Below are 21,255 nucleotides of genomic sequence, written 5' to 3'. Positions count from 1 at the left end.
GTATAGGCACGGATGCAGTTATAAAGTAGAAACTATACAGAAAGCATTTTTGTCCTGGTATATATACATATTTAGATAACACTTCAAATATCCAAACACATTCAAACTTCATGGTATATTGAAACCAGTAAAGCCATGTTTTATTTATCGTATTCGTACGGCCATCTCTATTGACTATGAGGTCTTCCATGGTCATTATCTCATTAATTCTCGTAAACCATTGAGAGACAGTCGGGGGGGAAGTTTGTTCCTGATTCCTTCTAATCAGGCACACAATTTTAAAGAATCTGGTACTGTCAGTTGGAGTGATCTCCACCTGGTAATAGCCCCATAAATGAAATAAGTGAAATGGTATGTGTTCAGGTTAAGTTGACCATGAACACCAATATTTGGGCCAATAATATACTGTCATCTGGGGAGGGGGGTTAAAGGGGTTTTTATTTCCAGCCAGCCACTGATTACAGATGCTGTAGGGGGGTTATTTTTCTAGTCTCTGAAAAAGGGTGATTGTTGCCACTTACACTCATGCTTAGGGGTTATTGTTATTGCCACTGATACTAATAATGTAGTTTATTTTACTTCCACACTGCAAAGTGCCACAATTTTTATAGGCCTCCAGTTTAGTGGGCCAGTCTTTATCTGCCATCTTGAAGGTATCCCTCTGAGCAATTTTCAGATGTTGATAACTATGCAGAGAGGATCTTTTAGCTTCTGCACATTGGGCTGATGAATGTGCTAGTAATGCTTGGGTATAAATGCAGCCCTTCATTTAATATTTGTATACAAAGTTGATCTGGGGACAGCCTTGACATGGCTATTGTTTAGGACATTTTAAGTTCTGCTTTCAAATTTCCCTTTTTTTTTAAGACCATGAACAATTCCTAAAAAAGAACAATAGGGAAAAACTATTACATTTTTTAATTTGTCTAATAAACAGAAAATTTGCACGATTGGCATTTTTTCATTTAAAGACCTCTGTTTCAAAAATATAAAATCTTAAAGTGTGTTTATTTTATAAACGTTTTATTTTCAATTTCAAACATTCCTTTATTTTTACTTACCATATCTATGCGGACCACACTATGCAGCAAAAGTGACTTTCAATCTCCAAGATTTTAAGCTCTTCAGGGCAGAGTCCTCTCCTCTTCCTGTGTCACTGTCTGTATCTGTCTGTCATTTGCAACCCCTATTTAATCTACAGTACTGCGTAATATGTTGACGCTATATAAATCCTTTTTATTAATAAATATTAAAATATAGATTGAACCATAGATATGGTGGCTTCACTATTTATTTATCAATTTATAGCTTAAGAAGCTTTTCATCAAGTTTAAAAAATACTTGTTGATCTTGATAGAAATGCAGCTTTTTTTCATTCTCTGTGAGCAACAAAGACAGCAGAAAACCCTTCTCTTTACTGTGCAAACTGCTAGTCCCATTAATGTAATAGACACAAACAATGACAGTTTAAAGTTTATCCTGCGTGAGAGCCATCGCATCCCTATACAATGTGGATAAATGTACCCATAAGTGCATAGGAAGTGCTTTATTCACATGATTTCTAAGAAAAACGCCTAAACCTTTTTTAATTCTTAAAAGGAAGCTAACGTTCTACTTTTAAAATGCATTATCAGGTAGATGATTATTACAGAAAGGGACAGGCATCCTGTTGCAATGTTCCCTCTTATCTGCCTGATCCCTTGGGGAAAATGTAAAAAAAGCTGAGCTGTGCATGTGCCATGTGACAAAATGGGGACAGGTGAGTATAGTGGGTTTAGTTCCGCTTTAAGATATTCTGTGCCTTTTCCTACAGTTTTTTACTTGGAAACATTTTTTTTTTGTTTGTATTGTCCTAATGAACAAAAATGATTGTTTTTTTTTTTCTACTCAGAATCTTCTTTTGGCTGCGGCATATGTTTATGATGCTCAGTACAACAGAAACATTCCCTTTGAAACATCACCTCAGTCAGTTAAGTGAGTATATTTCAATTTACAATATGAAAAGCTGCTTTTATAACTTTATAGGAATACAATTGCATTCTTTTGTGTAATCCCAGAAGTACTATATGGACACATTGCAAACTATCCAACCATAATACTGCTCTAATTTTTTACTCCAAATCAGGGGTTGGCAAACTCCGGCCTTTAGGCCAGACATGGCCTAGCCAGTAGGCCGTTCCGGCCTAACGCCCCCCTGGTTGATCCGGCCTAATCTCGGCCGGCAGGGCTCCTTGTAATGCCTCCCTTCCCTATTTACCGCGGCCAGCGTTAACACCGCCGCCGGAGTAAGGGGACATTTCCTCTCCTTCGTATGCATTGAGATTAGCCATCAGCACGGGACTTGAGTCTGGCCTAGTGTGCCTTCTTGACTTCCTAAAATGGCCTAGTAGGCAAAAAAGTTTGCTGACCCCAAATGGTGGACCAAGCTGGAATAAATCTGAAAGGGCCATAGTATGTCTAGTGAGGGCCACTATCAGTGATATCAATTTGCTAATGAATAGGGATGTACAGAAAATGTTCTGCAAAACTTGCCTCTGATTGACATGAATGTGCTCTACTTGGTTGGGCATTTGAATGAAAAGCCGAAAAAAATGAATAAGTTGTTTAAAGTAGTAACTATGATTTACAATATTTTGTCCCAAACATTAGCATTATATATTTGTATATCATTCAAAATACGGATGGATGTATCTGTATCTTTGAATGATCTAAATATTATTGTAAATGTGTTAAATATGATTATTTTTAGATTAGTAATCAAAGGTGTGCTTTTTATGATTGTAGTCCTGAAAAATCCTACAAGTAGGTGGTTCACCAAATAATGGCTTTTGTTTGTTTAAAAAGGGATGTGATTATGTCATTTGAAACAGGTTGGATTTGTCAGTTATTAAATTAATTAATCACGTCTCTGTTTTCTGATAACAAGCCAAATACACAAATAGTCATGTACTGTCAACGTGTGATATGATCTCCTAAATGAAATAAGTGTTTCTCTGCATTGGATACTCTGTTGTCACAATGATGTACCGGTACATTTTTGTCTTGCAGACTGTACTATTTCTATAACCACTGGGCTATGCAGCTAGCAACCTATGTCTGTATCACTGTTGACTTAGCTCTGGCAGTTTTTGAGGAGCCTGCTGTATATCCACTTCCTTTCCTGGTAAGGTTGGATTGCTGGTATAAATCTGATCATAAAAAATAAATAGTTAGACATGCCCCAGAAAATAATCACATGAACATGTTCAGATTATGTAAGTGTGCGCCTTTGTGCCGGAAGGGGCTAGTAGATGCAGACATCACCATACATTGACTGTGATGCATGTAAAAACGTATAACCAGACCAATTATGAACTAATGTATGCTATAAGGTATTTCATAAAAAAAGTATCAGTATTTCACCTTCGTATGGTAAAAATGATAGGTAATGCCTACCTTCTACATACTGACACAAGAAATCATGCCAACTGCCAAGTAAATTGGATTTACACTTACTTTCATTCCCTAGTGACATTGCTGGTATTGAGGACAATAGGAAAGCATGAATCTCCCTAACAGGGACACAAAACACCTAAAATATGACCACCTGCAATTCTGACATTAAGTTTACTTTGTATTCCCCTACCCCATTTATTTTTTTATATTTCAAAGAAAAACGTTTTTAGCACTGATTAGAAATCACAGAATAACCAAATTTAAAATTCGTATTAAGGATATTGGTTTTACAGAAACATGTTGTGAGATCATGTACAATCTAATGGTATATCAGCTGCAGGGGAAAAAAAATGAAAAAAGGGGAAAAACTCATTAACATTGTCTAGCAGGCGGTAGGTATGCCACGTACTATGAATAAAAGTAGAAACAATTCTTTTCCTAGTCATTAAAGGCAGTGCAGCTATATTAGACTCCCATAACTTACTTTATAACTTTAAAACCTTTACCAGTTTGCTGACAGTGTACTATTATGGACATTTTCCTCATGATAATTCCCAGGAAATGAAGGATTGCCCTCTTAGACAAATGACTCCAGAAAAGATGTCCTAATGGAAGTTTTCCCTCTGAGGAGAACTCTATGGCTACGTACACACATGCAATAATTATCATTGGAAAGCGAGCGATTAACGACTGATCAACTATTATGCACGATTATTTTGAATGATCCTATTCTGCACAATTCTGTAAATGTTGAAACGATCGTTCAAATATAATTCCACCAATATTGTACACACACTAAATACGATCATTTGAACAATGCAGAAAGTGACGTGTACAGGAGAAAGTGTATCAAAGAACAATCCATGATCACTGAACGACTGTACACACAATAGATAACGAACGATCGTCGCCCAATCAGGTCCACCGTGCGACATTCCTCGTTCATCGGCGTTGTGCAGTTTTTTTGTTAACGATTATCAGACGATCAGTTGTTAATTGTTCGTTTCCAACAATAATTATTGCACGTGTGTACGTAGCCCTAGGCTATGTACATATGCCAGATGATTCTTGGCTAATATCGGATGAGAATCTGGCGTGTGTACAGCGCTCGTCAGACGTCGTTCATTGATCCATGCTGGCGGATCCAGAAACGACAAACGATCGTAATACACGTGAAAGGGGGAGAGCGCAGCAGGGTGCCATTGTTTTGTTTTTCCCCCTCCACTCTCCATAGGGCAGAATGGTGCTGTATGTACCGCACTTGTTCAGTCTTTTGTCGTTGGAAAGGATCTCCAACTACAATTATTGAATGTGTGTATGTAGCCTATCACTTTGGATTTTGCTTTGCTGTTTATTAGCTGTTTAATAGTCTTCTCTCCAAATAAGAGATAATCTCCACAAAGGAGACCTAGACATGATTAAAACTGTTGCAAATGTTCTAATGATTTTCCCACTTTATTAAAAAAAAAAAAATAAATAATAGAAAGTACCTGTACTTGGTTCTAAATCATTATATTTTATTTTACAGGCTACCTCCATTGTGGAAGTTTTTTGCCTTTTGGCTTTCTTTGCTCGCCTTGTACATTTTAGCAAAGTCACTCCTCGCAATGTGTTCTGGAAAGACACTAAGAATATCTGTGTAATGGTCACAATACTGGTACGTAATTTCTCCAGTCATAATGAGTTCTACTTTAGTTAGTGTATGTAGTATGTGTCAGGTCGGGGTTCTTAGGTCATGGACAGAGCAGAAAGAGATTTTTTTATTACCTCATGCTAATGCAGGCTTTGTTGAGGCAGCATTTTTTTTATTTTTGTACAGGGCCTCATTTGTCCTTAACATACAAAATAACACAACCACACTATTTTTATTACCAAAACACACCACAAAATGTTTACATCTATTGTATATGTGGTAATACAATATAGGGGAAGTGCATTTGTCTTTACTATTTTTGAGCTTTGGAATGCTAATATTATTTAATACCAACCTATGCATTACACATACACAATTTGGTACTATGCATTGAAAAGCAGATTATAGCCATGGGCAGCACTCTGGCCTTTGCAGCCCTAGGTCCCAGGTTTGAATCCCAGCCAGGACACTATCTGCATGAAGTTTTCAGGTTCTCCCTATGTCAGCGTGGGTTTCCTCTGGGTACTCCGGTTTCCTCCCATATTCTAAAAACATTCAGTTATGTTAATTGTCTTCCCCTCGAAATTCACCTTAGACTGTAAAAATGACATATGACAATGGTAGGGACATTTGATTGTGAGCCCCCTTGAGGAACAGTTAGTGTCACGAAAGTGGACTTTGTACAGCGCTGCGTAATATGATGACACTATATAAATACTGTGTAATATTAATAATAACACAGAATTTCATGGCAAGGTGTAAATCCTGAATCCTTTCAAATTACTAATGTGGTAATTCAAGCCATAGATGGCCTTACCTTATACAATGCTCAGTGATTTTGTACTTAGTGTACAGTGTTCAGTGTACTCGGCACTTTTACAATCAAAAAGAAGTTAAACAAAAGAAGAAGGAAATCTGTTCAGATTTCAGGTTCTTCTCGTTTCCTTATAGACCTATGTATATAAGGGTACATTAATGTATGTGTGTGTGTATATATATATATAATTATTTAATCTACATAACTATTTGTGTGCTTTGCTTACATTTATTTTATTTTATATCACTTGCTATTTTATGACAGCAGCATAGTCCTTTAACTTTGTATATTTTATTTCAAACAGCTTAATTTAATTGATCTGATTATCTATGGTTGTTTGAGTATAGCTCACATTCAGAGCATTCGATGGTCAAGGGTTCTACGTCCCATTTATTTGGTTAACTTTGCTGAAAGTCGTCAGGTAAGTTACTGCACTTTTATTTCTGTTCCATTTCAGTTTTTTTTTTTTTCACCTAATTTCACAAGTTCTCCAGTTTTTTGATAGAACTGTATATAATAATTGTACAAGAGTTCCATTGTTGGGAGATTACATACTGAGGGTGGTTAACTAGTCTGCATCAGACACATGACCAGTTCTCTGTAAAATGGAGAACCTCTATTAAAAAATTGTAATATGGCTTCCTTAAATTTAACAAAAGTATATTTTTTCTTTGTGCTTTTCTTGGAATCCAGTTTAAGATTTCAACCACATAAATGGCGTCTATTGTTACAGTTTTCCTCCTGCCCAAATGTGTAAGTCTGGACCACTTTGTAAGAAAACACGAGTAATCAGACCAAACAATAATAATATGTATAATAATAATATGTATAAACAATAATATGATTAAAACGAAACTATTAGTCATTACAAAATTACTTAACATTGAACAAACCAAAACAATAAAAGTGATTATTAAAATGGTTTTGTTTAAAAGCTTGCAAACCTTTTTGTTCTTAAAGCGTACCTAAACTCAGAAATTTCACTTTACATAAAAGGGTAGACAACCCTTTCACGTTAAATTTTATTTTTTTTTAAGTGCAACACTTTTTTTTTTTTAAAAGTGCAGCACCACCCCCTAATTATCGATCACCTATGCAATCGAGAATGAATGGGAGCGCAACCTATGTCACCCGATCTTGTGCCAGGGTTGGTTGACGTAGGAAGAATAGAGGAAGAGATGAAGATGGCGGTGCCGGCTCGCAGCTGGATGCTGGGATGGTATGGGACCCGATGGAAGAGACCTCCCGATGAATCGGACTGCCCTACAGGCGTTAAGGCTCCTTTAGGCTCTTCAATGCAAATTATTTCCCGTTTGAGCAGCAGTGATATCTTGCAGTGTGTTTTGATATCACAATGAGGCCCTTTGTTTTCTCATGTGATAAAGCTATCCAAGCTTTAAGCCTTTTTGTTTCAATCAGTTTTATTAAGTTTTCAGAGAAAAAAAATGCTTTAAGTCTGTTTAAATTCGTTTCTTGTCCATCATGAGCTGCATATTTGAGATCTCCCAAAGGCAGAATGATGTAGAGGTCAGTAGATTGTGATGAGCACAGCAACTGCCACAGCCACTGCAGGGTCGACTTCGTCCTAAATTTCAAATCATTGTTGTGTTGGAAAGTTGGATTTCAGCCCATTCGCATCTTACAGGCTGAGGTCCGTGGCACTTGAGCTTGGGGTTGCATATGACAGGAGGCAGAAGCGCCGGCAGCAGGAGCATGGCTGGCCCTCTTTACACTGCTTTCAAGCTAGTGACAGTGTGACAGCAGCAGCGCAACCAGCGGGGACGCGGACGGCTCTCCTCACACTGCTTATACAGGAGCTGCTGAGAATGACAGAGCAATCTATGTAAGGCTTACACTTCCCTGCCATTCCAAGCAGCTCTGACAGCACACCGACTGTCTTACACTGCTCTGCTATTCTCAGCTAGTGTGCTGACAGCAGGGGGAGCTACCAGTAATAAATATGGGACCAGTAGAATTTTTGGGGGCAGTGTGCGGTCATTATAGCCTAATTCTTTCATTTTTTTAAAATATTTTTAGATTTGGATAAAATTAGGTAATTAAAATTTGTGTCATTTTTCATTTGTGCCTGTACCTTTGTCCCTATTTTATCAAATCTCTATCACTTCCTGTCCTGGCCAAAAATGAATGCAGCTTCCACACATAAGGGTTCATAAGATGCAAGATATCATGTTTTGGTTCTTGACGTTTATATACTTGAAGGGCCAATTCACACATATAATATATATATATAATAATACAAGTAATATGTAAAGCACTGCTGAAAATGCTGCATGCATGATTTTTGGTTCTTTGTATGAATAAATAGGCTGCTTTAAAGCAATTCACATACGTATTTTTTTAATGCACCATAGCACGCTGTACTGGTATGAATATGTTCAAAAGGACGTTTTACTAATTACAAATGTCTAGAAATTGAATTTGATTGCCCCATTTTCACTTTAACCTTAAAAATGAAAGTAAGGAACTTCATCCCAGAAAATTGGAATTTCTTAGCAGATCAGGGCACTAAAACTTGTACAAATGCAAAAAGGTTGTTCAGAATTCTTTTTGGAAGAGCAACTTTTAGCTACACCTGTTGAGTTTTGTTGTAATAAACTGGAGAGCTGAGAAATAATTTAAGCTTTCTTTGTGTATTTTATATATATTGCAGATACGCCGAGCATTCCGCAGCATTAGAAACACTTTACCGGAGATCTTCTATGTCTTCCTTCTCTTCATGTTTAACGTCCTTATTTTCTCTCTGATGGCTCATAAACTTTTTGGTAACAGGTAAATAAAACATGATTTTTTTTTTTCTCTTTCGGTGCCTCAAGGGTTTGCCATGCCTACAAACCAAGTATAAAAAACATTTTTTTTCCCCCTACCATGGGATATTACTCTTAACAACTACCAGCCAATGGGAAAAGTGCCCGCTGTTTACACTAGCAACAAATTGATTGCTAAATACATGGCGGGCTGTGCTCCCATTGGCTGCTGGGGGCAGTATCGCCCCCCCACAACCCTTATTCACAAACACTTCCCTATATTTATCCTAGCAACTTTCTGGGGTAAGTTGTGTGCTACCATTAATTCATTGTTACTATTTCCAGTATACTGTAAATGCCACTTCTTTTCATCAGCTGCAGCTGATATCTAAGGACCAATAACCTATAATAATTTAAAAGCTTCTAGCCTCTGAGGCAAAGATAAACAAAAAAAAAGATCACTAGGTCGCTTTATAATATTCAATACGTTGGTCGTGTTTTGTCCTTTTGTTGTTTAATATTGGAAAAATACAATTTGACAAATGATATAAAGAAAACTAATAATAAAGGCAAGAAATGGGTATTATCAGGTTTTCCTTGATCTCATGTACTTCAAAGAAACAAATCTCCATGTTCTCTGCAAATATGTTTTAAACCATGACATTAAAGTTACTAATACTAAATACTACATTTACCTGGCATTGTACCTATTTTTTCAATAGTCTTGATATTACAAGTCATTTGAAATCATAGGAGGCACAATAGCAGGGGAGTTCTGCAGTAGCGGCACATTGATTGAACGTCAGGCAATATTTGCTACTCCTTTTAGGAGCCATCTCCTGACTGGCCATGTCAGCGTTCCCTGTATTTGAGCCCCAGAGAGGGGGTCTGATGCTAGTTAGAGGGTACAGTGTGACATTTATAGTGTGTATATATACTGTGTTCAAGCTTATGGTCCTCATAATAAAAAAATACCTTATACCACATGCAGGACCCAACGTATTTCCTTTCTGATATTCCATGAAGGACTTGTTCTTGCCCTACTGTAAATCATGGAAAATCTGTAATTAACAGTCCAGTACCACAGTTTTAGTAATGCTTCAGTTCAGCAGTTGTAATATTTGGGCAGTATAAGGATTTAAGTTCAAGTAATAAGTGGTGATAAACACTGTTGCAATAATGAACTTCTGGCATACCGGTTAACTTATGACCAAAGAAACAAGAACTTAATTTGGCAGAGCTGTCAAAGTTTATCAAATCTATGGTCAGCCACAATGTGGCAACCTCCTAATTAAATCAAGGTTTCCTTATAAAATGTCACCAATGACACAATTGAATTGATATCTTTGATTCCTCTTGCATAAATACTATTACATGAAGAGCAATTTGTGTCTTTGCTTTAGTTTTTGCAGCTATGCTGTAGTTGTGCTAAGCTCATTTTAAAACATAAATGTTTAATTTACAGAAAACTCAAGACAGCTGAAGGAGAAGATTACTTTGAAAACTATCTTGATGCCGTATTCAATTTGTATGTGCTGGTGACTACTGCTAATAGCCCTGATGTCATGTAAGTTGTAACTGTATTAACAATAAATTCATACTTTGTAGTTTTTAGTATTTGGTTTTACTGTCAGTGTTTTTAGTGTTTTCGGAAAAAAAACTAATACGGTTTAGGAGCAAAAGTGATGTAAAATGTTATGTTGTGACTGGAACAGGAGGTGAGGGGAAATCTGCAAGGGGGAAACAATATCAGTGACAACTAAGAGGCAATTTACCTTAGATTGAATAAACTTCCTCTTTTTTTTGCATTTTCAACTCAGTAAGTGAAGGGAGATTTTTCTAATGGGACACCATGGACAGTTTGATGTTTTTTTTCCCCAAATATTTTATTAAGGTTTAACAGTGATAAACAGTATTACACATAGAATCATATACAGGATAGTATAAAAAGAGTTTTATAGTTATAAATACCAGTGCAAGTACCATATCACAGAAATAGGCACATATCGGTGAACAGTATTGCATACAAAATAAAATCTCAATAGTCCTCAACATACAGATAATAGTGCAATTACAAAATATATAAAAGGTGCAACCCAAACAGTAATATCAGTAAACATAAGTGCTTACATCAGCAGTGATTCAACCTCTATAGGAGGATCATGTTCCAGCTCCCTTCCTTGGTACCATTTGGTGTGTCGAGTATTAAGTGTAGCAATAAAACTCTCCCATGTTTCAAAGAAATATTGCATTTTGGATTCTTTATGTATGGCAGTTTCCACCCATTCCATCCTAAATAATTCTTGTAATTTGACCATAGAACAACGTATTGTGGTGGAGGGGGGGGTTCCAACCAGTAGTGCAATATAGTTTTCCTGGCTACCGCTGAAAGTAGCAATGCCAAGCGTTTTGCTCCTCTAGAGAACCGAAAGGTTGAACTCTCCACAATTCCAAATACAGCCCATTCAGGGGTAAAAGGAACAAAAGTTAATAGTTTAGTACAAATATAGTTTACCACATGACTCCAGAATTGATTAATACAGGGGCATTCCCAGAAATTATAAAAGAGAGTAGCAGCAGGGGCGCCACATTTAAAGCAGGTATCTCCATCAGAGAGTCCCACAAAATGGGACTAAATTCCATTAGGGGAAATCTAATTATTTTGAAAAAGACGAAAAAACGATACTGTGTTGCAGGTATCACTTTCCAGGACATTCTGCTTTTTACTGTGCATCCTGCCAGTCACTGCAAATCCACTGCCGTGAGAAGCAGGATTGTACAAAAATATGATCTACGCTGGATGTGTTTTAAATCCAATTGCAATCAAAATGTGGTTGGCAAAATCAGCAAAATATAAATGCCAAATAAAACATCAAATTGCATGACTTATTTAGTATACGTGTTACAAGATGTAAGCTGATATCTGATTGGTAAATATGGCCTTTTTCTTCACTAAAGAAAATTTAGCAACATATCTTCACTACAAAATAATAAAAAGTATCACAAAGGATCACAAACACCTAAATTATGCACATATATGCCTGTACATAGCCTGATCAAGGTTTATAAAGGCTACTAATTCTTTAAATTCATGAAATATATCCTTTATATTGTAGTGTAAAAACATTGAAAATTTTTTTTTAATTCATCTTTTTTTCTTTATTGTAGTGAGGCAAATTTATATTATTGCATATGAAATAATATGTAGTCATTGTTTGAGGCAGCAACCTAAATTCTAGTCTTTATGTATTTCTATATTTTCTTGTGTAAAAAATTGTGTAGAGTCCAGTACCTCAAACTAAAGTTTATACATAAATGAGTCAGAGCAAGTAATACATCTTTTGTCAGATGGCTTGGTTTAAGTTTTAGGTTAATGCAGCCCAAATAATGTCAATAAGGTCACCTTACAACAGATATTTACTTAGCTTTGTGAATGTGGTTCACTTTGCAGAGAATATCCAATCATATGCAAGGAAAAAAAACAGTGTTTTTTTTTTTGCACATCATTTGATGGTTGAAGTCAGCAGGAGCTTAATTTCATTTACAGGTATTTATGTGAGCAGTTTTTTCTCAAGCTCAGAAAGGATATAATTGTCCATAACCACAAAAGCTTCCCTTTAAAGCAAACTTGAAGTGAAAGAGTGCCTGGTAGCAGAGCAAAGCAAGCACTTCCAGATGGCTGCATATCAGTTCACTTTTTTTGTTCAGCACCCAAGGAGATCAAAGAAGCTGTGGTATGCAGATAGATTTCAGCCTAGCTTTCTACTTCCCAAGCCTCAATATTTGCTAAAGAAGTTGCAGTTTGCAGTAATGAGAAATTAGTGATGCTTAGAAGGTGGAAAGGTATGGCCAGCTCTCTATCAGGAAAGTTGCTTAGAGCACCCTGCTATTTGGAACACTAAAGAGTCTAAATAGGAAAAATAATCTGATGTGACAGCTACAGTAGGTGGTACTGTTTTAATAAGCTAAATAGCATTGTGGCCATTACCTGACTCACAAACTACTAGCAGATTCCAGGGTAGTAAAGCACCTTTTGTATCACTACAAGCGTGCTTTGGAACGAGTATTTAGCTTGTAACAATAAATGGAAACTATCAGCAGACATTTATATAGTTTAATATTGGTATTTTTTCTTATAATGTTTGAAATATTACGGTTCATCATATATTATGTCAAAGAATATATTCTAGTCTGAGATAAAAAGGCTGTTTCTGGCAGATACATTTGAACTATCTACAGTTCTTTATGCTTGTATTTTGTCTGCAAATCACATTTGTCATGTATTTCTTTGTCTTGTTTTCAGGATGCCAGCGTATGACTACAGTTGGGGGTATTCCATTTTCTTCATTGCCTACATTATTCTGAACACTTACATCTTCATGTCAGTCTTCTTAGCTGTTGTGTACAACAATTACAGGAAGCACCTAAAGGTAGATCATGCTCAAATAAATGAAGTAGGATTAAAATTGGTAGATTTACCAGTGCTATTTATTTAAACCACATTTAGCTTATTAGCTTGAATGCGCCTATCGAAGAAGGTGAACTTGACAGGTGAAGACTTGAATTTCCTTTTGAATAAGTAGCAAAATTACCTGGAAACCCTATTTCAACTGCTTGACACCCCATAGTGTTTTCAGGCAGTTTTTCTGGCATTCATAAAACACATTGCTATACCAGCATTTTTATGCTGCAGTTGTCTTAAACATAAAATTGGGGAAAGCAGAAACATGTAATTTGTTTGTGCTTGCTCAAAAAGCTTCTAAAACACCTTTCAATTGCTTAAAAACTGCATAAAAATACTTTGCAGGTTGTTAAAAAAAAGTTCTCATTTAGCTTTATTAAAGTGCTTGACACTGTACCCAAAGATGGGACACAAAGCGTCTCAGGAACGAGACAAAACTGCAACCCTAGGAAACAGCTTTATCAACTTATGCATACAATTTTCTCTGTTTATTCCATTAATTGTGGTTGTCCATTTGCTGATTGCAGCTTTAAGCACTTTCAGGTTCATAGTACTTCTGGAGCTAATAAGTAAGACCAAAATTGTGTAAACTGAACAAAAAAGCTCTGGCAGTTAAAGAATTGACAAGCTACCAAGTTTTCTCCACAATGCATATAACTACATAGTTAATGTATGAAATGAACTTATGAAAATAATTTAGTCTATATAGTCTGGGCATCGGTTCAAAAAACATTATTTTTTTATTTTCCACCTGTTTGGATTTTACCTTACTTTTTGTCTAAAAGACAACTGATTTTCTAGGCAGGAAGTGAGAAATCAACTGTAATAATGCTTAATAAGGTTTATCCTAAATGAGTTCCTAAGAAGTGACTACGGTTTATTTATTGACGTTACATTGGAAGGTGAAACTCCCAGTTGTATTTACATGTGTTTCTAAGCAAACCATTTATCTAAAAGAGCTCCTAAGAATAGCAATCAATCAAAATTCACTCTAATATAGTCTAACCATAAAAAAATGGAATCTGATTGATTGTGTTACTGCACATATATCATGAAAGACCAAAGTTTTGTGTGTGGTTTGAAGCTCTGGGACAAGGTCTTATATTATAGCAAGACAAAAGGGCCAAATTCAAACAACCTCTTGGTAACGTCCCCAAGGCGGCTGCCTTTTCTTCTGAACCCCGGGCCCAGCCATGATAATTTGCGACAGCCCAGGCTCATATGATTCCATTCTACCAACAATAAAATTATTTTTGCTTCCAGAACGAGATCCGTAAGCTAGCCTACATGAAACGGCGCAAGATGGCAGAGGCATTTAATGCACTCAAGGTGAAAGAAGGCCCAGATTTTGTTGTAACAGAGGCCACATGGACCAAACTGGTGAAGTTGGTGGCACCAGATATCAGTAACTCCCACAGAGAACTGCTGCTAAGAGTATCTAAAGAGGAAAACCAAAGATGGGTGGGTGAGTAAATACAAGACGTAAACCCTTTAAGATTTTCTGTGATAATCGACTGTAAGGACAGGGAAACAGACGTGCTGATTGTAGGGATGGAGTTTATTGGCATTTGGAGTCAGGCTCGAAATAGAAGTGTAACTGTCCCTATCTTATAATACACTGTTGAAATGTATTATTCTTTAAATTGGAAGGTTTCTTTGAGTAGAGAATCAAGTACAAAAATCCCAGTATACTGATCTATTGACATCATGAAATTAGGGCAGCCTCTCTCTCTTTTACAGGGAAGGAAGCCTTCATTCGCCTTGCTGACTTGTTGAACATTAAAGTGATCACAATGAAAGCTCGAAAGCACCCAATTGAATGCTGGATGCCTCATTTGTACAAAAGTGCAGCAAGTCGCTTTATACGCCAGGTTGTCCATCATAAGTAAGTTTAATTCATAGAACATTCAATTATAATAACAGATTTGCTTGTGTCTTTGCTAAAATTTTCTATATTTTTTTCCATTTTAGAGGATTTGTTTATGCTTATGATGTGATCATTCTAGTGAATGCCATTTTTATTGGCCTGGATGACAGAAATCCACAGATATCTAATGCAGAGTGGGTGTTCCTTTCCCTCTATGTTATCGAAATTCTCCTAAAACTCTACACATATGATCCTAGGAATTTCTTTGCCAAGAATCAATTTTGGAACTGGTATGGTTTTTTTTTTTTTCTTTTTTCAGTCCATAATTTAAAAATGAATTCATTCCTCTGAAAAACAGCGAATACTTTATTTCAGAAGTTAGCATATCTGGGCTTCTTAGTGTCATTCAAGTGCTGAAAATGCATTTATTTTGTTCTTCAGTTAATAATATTTTCTTTAAGGATTTTAAAACTCATTTAAAATCGGCTAATTATATTCTAGGTCCATCAAAACAAAAAGCGTTCATAGTCTTGCAGTTCTTCAGAAATTGTTCTTCTGGAAGTTCTTCAAAAATCATCCAGAAGAATAGTCTATAGCTTGTTGGCATGCTGCCGAGAGGGGACTCTTTCTCTCTAAGCATGGCTTGGACATAGATTTTCTTATGTTTACGTCTGTATACTGGTTCTTTCCAAAAAAACATTGTTTTAAGCTGTATTTTGTTAATATTTGGCAGAAATAAAAACCTCTAATTGTGCATCGAATGAAATCATGAGTGTACTTGCTTGTGTATCGTCCTTTGTCATTTAAGATGGTTTTCATTTTCTGTATTGTTTTGATAGGTTTGACACCTTTATAATCATTGCTGCCCTTGTTGCCACTGTAGTAAACACAGGACTGAAATCAGGTATGTACCTTATGTATGAAGTTTTAACCTTGGACTTTGCACATGGTTAGTGTGAGGGTTTACTATCAGATATCAGTTGTTTGTTTCATTGAAACATATAATTTCTTGTCTAACAATTAGCTATTAAAGCTTTAGTGAAGCCTATATTTTGCATTATTTGATTGATGCTAATAAAATTATCATTGGGACAATGTTTTCATATACAGTGCAGGTAGATTTTGGTTGTTAGGAGTGGTTAGCAGCATGGTGGAAATAGCTTCCTTAAAACAACACAGAACCCTGCCTCAGTAATTCTCTCAATAGTCCTTAACCTTGAGAAACATAGTGAGAAGTTATGCAAATATTATTATGTCAGGATGGGTGGGTGGCAGTCTAGAGGAGTGGGCATTTCCTTGGGGGCTGTATTTTATTGCTAGGTTTGAGACTCCTATTGTGTGAGACTTGCCCCATCTTCTAGATTGTAAGCTCTTTGAGGCAGGGTCTTCTCCTCCTCCTGTGTCACTGTCTGTATCTGTCTATCATTTGCAACCCCTATGTACAGCACTGCGTAATATGTTGGCGCTATATAAATTCTGTTTATTAATAAAAATAATAATAATAGGTGGCACAACCCCCTATGATTTTAAGAGCTAAAATCAATGAATAAAAAGAACTGAGTTGGGACCGTAAGACCAATGTTATACAGGTAATTCTACTGCAGTCATGCAGTCTTCCACTTACCTCTGTTAAATCACACCTTTTGTCCTAAATTCTGAAGAATATTGGATCACTAGTGATGAGGCATTGATGAGCTGTACCACAAAATGGAGGTAAGGGGCTAGGTGAGATTGTATTTAAATTCTTATATTTTTAGATGTTTTTTTATTTCCCCACAGGTAGTCAATACAACAGCCAGCAGATCCTAGACGTTGTTTTTATTCTTAGAGTTCTTCGACTTATCAGGATCATTGACAGTATAAAAAGGTACCTGTAACATTTACAGAATGTTGTATACCTGCATAGGCTTGTGCATAAATATATACCTTTGTTTTTGTAAATGAAGATCCTTGTTTTCGATTATCTTTTTAAAAATAATGTATAATGTTGCTGTTCAGATTTTGCAGTCAGATTTGAAAATCTGTTGTTCAAGCTTTTGTCGATAGTCTTATTCAGTGTATACCAGGCTGGAAGAAATTCCGCCACAATATGTACCTTGAATATAAGAATACAAAATCTCTGTGAAGTTCACAGGTTGTTTTATTTTGCAAATATGTTAAGTAGAGCCTTTCTATGGTCTCTTGCAGGTTTCGAGTTATTGTGAATACACTGATAAACATCCTTCCTTCCATGCTGACATTTTGCGGTATTATCTTAGTAGGTAGTTTTCTTTTTGCTATGTTGACACCGTTCTTCAATTATCTTAACAGGCATATGTTTTTATTTGTGCAAAATCATAGATCTTCAAAAGTGGACAGATATTATGTGCAGCGAGGAATGTGGTGAAAAGACAAAGCAGCTGCCCATTACCACCAGTCAGATTTTATTTGTATTCCTTGGAAAATGTAACATGAAATCTATATACCGTATTTTTCGGCGTATAAGACGCACTTTTTCTTCCCCAAAACTGGGGGGGAAAAGTGGGTGCGTCCTATACATCGAATGCAAGTTTTAAAAATTAAAAAAAACGGTAACATACTTACCCGATACCGCGATCCCGCGATCTTCTCTCCTCTCCTCCTGGCTGCAGCGCGTGTCTCCGCCTTCTGCAGACCCAGCGAGGAGAAGCCTGCACACGCGATCCCGGAAGCAAGCCTGGAGAGCAAGCGTGCCCCCGCGATCCCGGAAGCAAGCCGGCGGACCGGTAAGTTAGAAGGGATCAGCAGGGGATAAATAGGCACAGAGTGGGGAATTTATCCTCTTCTGATCACTCTGTGCCAATTTATCCCCTTCTGATCGCCCTGTGCCTATTCAACCCCTTCTGATCACTCTGTGCCAATTTATCAGAAGGGGTTGAATTGGCATAGGGTGATCAGAAGGGGATAAATTGGCACAGAGTGATCAGAAGGGGATAAATTGGCACAGGGTGATCAGAAGGGGAAAAATCTTTCAGAATCTTTTTTTTCTAGATTTTCCTCCTTTAAAATTGGGTGCGTCTTATATGCCGGAGCGTCTTATACGCCGAAAAATACGGTAGATATTATGGGCATTTAAAATCTTTCAAATGTTCTCCTTTTTTAGTTTTCCTTGTTTTTTTTTTTACACCAGCTTTTGGTAATACTGGAGAAAGAAAAATTATCAAGAAATGGCTTCTGCATGATTGCTTTCATTATGTTACTACACTAAAATGCAATTGACAATTTTTGCAGTGAATATTGAAATTAAAGTCTGTGTAACTTTTCCTGTTTAAGTAGTATAAAGAGAAAATATAAATGGCTTAAAAGGGGAGTTTGTGTTTACGTGTGGTAATCTTGTTTATGTCTCAACAGGTAATATATTATGTGTTTGCCATTATTGGTATGGAAATCTTCAAGCACAAAATTCGCTTCTTTCCTGAAAATTCCACTGACCCTTTTGCACTGGGTTGTGGAACCCAAACCTTGATGGAATCTGCTTTTGCTAAAAACAAATACTGTAAAAATAACTTTAATAACATAGGATATACGTTCATCGTATTAGCGGAGCTGACCGTTGTCAACCAGTGGCACAATATCCTTTATTTCCTAATTCTTGGAATTGTTTTTTTAATGCAGACTGTCATGCACAAAAGAGGGCGATTCAACTGTGGCTCTGGCTAGGTTTTTTACAAGTTTTTTTCATGGGACTGTTAATGTTTACACCATACATAAGGGTGTGGAAGACACTTTTCGACCACCAATGCTGTAAGGGTTATTATTGGGATCAGTCAGTTAGGTAACTGCTAATGTTATTTTACCTGCCTCCTGGCATTGTCTCAGGGTGCTTCAAAAGTATTAAATTTTTGCCATTGGACTGTAGTTGAGTATTGGACAACAGCTGGAAGGAGATTCCTGACCTCAGACTTCATAAAACTACCAAAGCAGGAAATGTCAACAGTCAGCTGTCTTATTTGTTCAGCATTTCTTCAATGCTTCTGTTCAGGGTTGTCAACCATTTGTAAATTACCAGACACCAAGACAAGGCTGTCCTTGATGTCTTTTATATTGTATGAGATTCTGATAAAAAAAAAGTCTAAATTATAGCCCCTGAATTGTTCTGCCCGAGTGCACAGTGCTGCTCCAGAGTCTAGCTGCCTTGCAGGGACCAGCAATTGATCTGCTGTTTACACCTGTACTCCATTGTTGTAAATGAGACTCCTCTCTGTCTCACTCATCACTATGTTTAACCTGCTTACCAGTCTTTACACCAGAAAGAGCAGTGCCATGTTCTCTGTCATGTCTTTTTATTCTCCATAAGTTTAATATTATCCTTCATGAGAACTAGGCAAAGGATGTAACATTTAGACTTGCAATAAAGCACAGCAAGCTAATCTGTTTTCACACTGCAAAATGTCAAGTTCTTGAAATAGTGAGAGCTGAGCATGAGATAACGAGAAGACTTTAGCTATGGACTTACTTAAATTTTTGTGCTCTTTTGAAGAGCGGCAGGGCATGGGATATGCCATTGGAGTCAGCAACTTGGAGCCAGGTGTTAATAACTACTACTAAATCCCAGCATTCTATGATTATATAGGTACCCTGAATGACATCATACAAAAATGTACTGTTATTCAGGCTTTTTTTTTGTCTGGTGTGAGAAAGGTTTCCCCCACTAGATTATGTTCTATCTATTATGTTCTGTAACCTGAGGGGAGAAGAGACTCAGTTTTGTGCTTGGTCCTGATTTAAAAGCCAGACTTTAGCTGTGAGCTGAGCTGCATGGTTGTCTATAGAATATTCTATACATCTTACTATAGAGAATCCGCTTGACCTACAGGTCAATGGCTGATGTCCATCGAAAATTAAACAACAGAATGGCAGCCCTGCTGCTGTAATGTGGGTTTGTGAAGCCTGTCTCTGTACTTTATAACCCTACACAGGCATTTGTTACACACACTGGACAATTCTGATTATATTGTTAGAGAATATTTCTGTTCTCTGATTTAGGTCTTTGCATTTGTAGCAATAGGAATTCCACTTATCCCATTACCATATTTTCTTCCTAACCCTTCTAAAGCCTAAAGTGTTAATCTAAAAAGCCTAGAAGATGGGTTGGCTTCCCCTCTGTTCCCATGCAGGTAAACCTATAGAGAATAATGTGACATGACCATTTTTGGAACTATAGTTTGAATGCACTTTCATGCAATTTCAAAATTCATTTAATTATCAAACATCTATCATCATGTAAGGTGACATTCCATTGTGAATTTCCTCTGTACATACCGTATATAATGTATCTATGTAATAGGCAAGAAAAGAGAAAGTAACACTGGAAAACAGATACGGGAGGGATATGTGGGATGGGTAATGTTATAAATGTTTATTAAGTAACACTGCATATTTTTACATGATTTATGACGTTACCTTTCTTAACATCCTACTTATCGCCACTGGGTTTTCTCTGGTGACCCATCCAGCAGCTAAACTTTATTTCATGGCATTCCATGTTGTTATCGTCATTATGGTAATCAAGTAAGTTTTTAAGTCATGATGTCAAATTTTAGAATCATATATGAAATGTTTTAAAGACTTTGTGCTTTCAGTCCAGTCATTTTCTATGATAAGAATCCAACAAAAACCAATAAACCAATGAACTTCTCACATGACACATTAGGTCTTCAGGGTCCTAGGTCTCTCTTTTTTTTTTTTTTTGGATGGTTATGTGAGAGGGGGCCAAGGTCTGCAGTGACATGAGCACCAAATATTGGCTGCCACATGTTTCCATTTCGGAGACCTTGCTGTGTTCCTTGCGACATAAAAATCAATGGGAGGTACTTTCCATTATTAGTTACTGCTACTGGAAGAGGAACTGCTATGCATTCTTAGTTTAGGAGACAGTGTTTTCATTTGAAGATGGCTTTTTATACCTAAAAGTATTTCAGGTTCCCATAGAAATATATTCCTATGTAGGTGTAAACCCAATTGCTAAACAATACAATATAATTATAAGTCATTATAATTATAGTTAATACAATATAAGTCATACAATGTTTGCAAATGTTTAGTTTAATATTTTATAATCTTGTTCAGATACTTTGTTTGGTGACATCCTGTTAATTTCTTGATTTGGCATTCTGTCGTTCTGAGAACTGCAAGCAGCCATGAACCTGAGCAATGATGTGCAGTTGATGCTGGAGTGTGTGTATATGAAGTTGTGTTCAGAATAATAGCAGTGTGTTTAAAAAGTGAAAAAAACTCAAAATCCTTTTAATAGCTTTT

The 21,255-nt window shown here is 36.6% G+C and overlaps 1 protein-coding gene across 1 annotated transcript in view; it reads left to right on the top strand.

The window, feature by feature from the left end:
- Window positions 1–21,255, top strand: part of LOC140329282 (two pore channel protein 2-like) — a 30,402-nt gene that overhangs the window by 3,078 nt on the left and 6,069 nt on the right. The window contains exons 2-16 of the mRNA XM_072409462.1: window positions 1,892–1,974; window positions 3,049–3,163; window positions 4,964–5,092; window positions 6,190–6,306; window positions 8,557–8,675; window positions 10,116–10,217; window positions 12,954–13,080; window positions 14,376–14,577; window positions 14,853–14,997; window positions 15,084–15,269; window positions 15,819–15,883; window positions 16,759–16,846; window positions 17,167–17,236; window positions 18,349–18,568; window positions 20,418–20,508. Coding sequence (XP_072265563.1) covers window positions 1,892–1,974; window positions 3,049–3,163; window positions 4,964–5,092; window positions 6,190–6,306; window positions 8,557–8,675; window positions 10,116–10,217; window positions 12,954–13,080; window positions 14,376–14,577; window positions 14,853–14,997; window positions 15,084–15,269; window positions 15,819–15,883; window positions 16,759–16,846; window positions 17,167–17,236; window positions 18,349–18,568; window positions 20,418–20,508 — 1,859 coding nt within the window. The remainder of the gene's footprint in view (window positions 1–1,891; window positions 1,975–3,048; window positions 3,164–4,963; window positions 5,093–6,189; window positions 6,307–8,556; window positions 8,676–10,115; window positions 10,218–12,953; window positions 13,081–14,375; window positions 14,578–14,852; window positions 14,998–15,083; window positions 15,270–15,818; window positions 15,884–16,758; window positions 16,847–17,166; window positions 17,237–18,348; window positions 18,569–20,417; window positions 20,509–21,255) is intronic.

Source organism: Pyxicephalus adspersus, chromosome 4, assembly GCF_032062135.1.
Source record: "Pyxicephalus adspersus chromosome 4, UCB_Pads_2.0, whole genome shotgun sequence".
Taxonomy (NCBI): Eukaryota; Metazoa; Chordata; class Amphibia; order Anura; family Pyxicephalidae; genus Pyxicephalus; species Pyxicephalus adspersus.
This window is presented reverse-complemented; position numbering and strand designations above follow the sequence as displayed.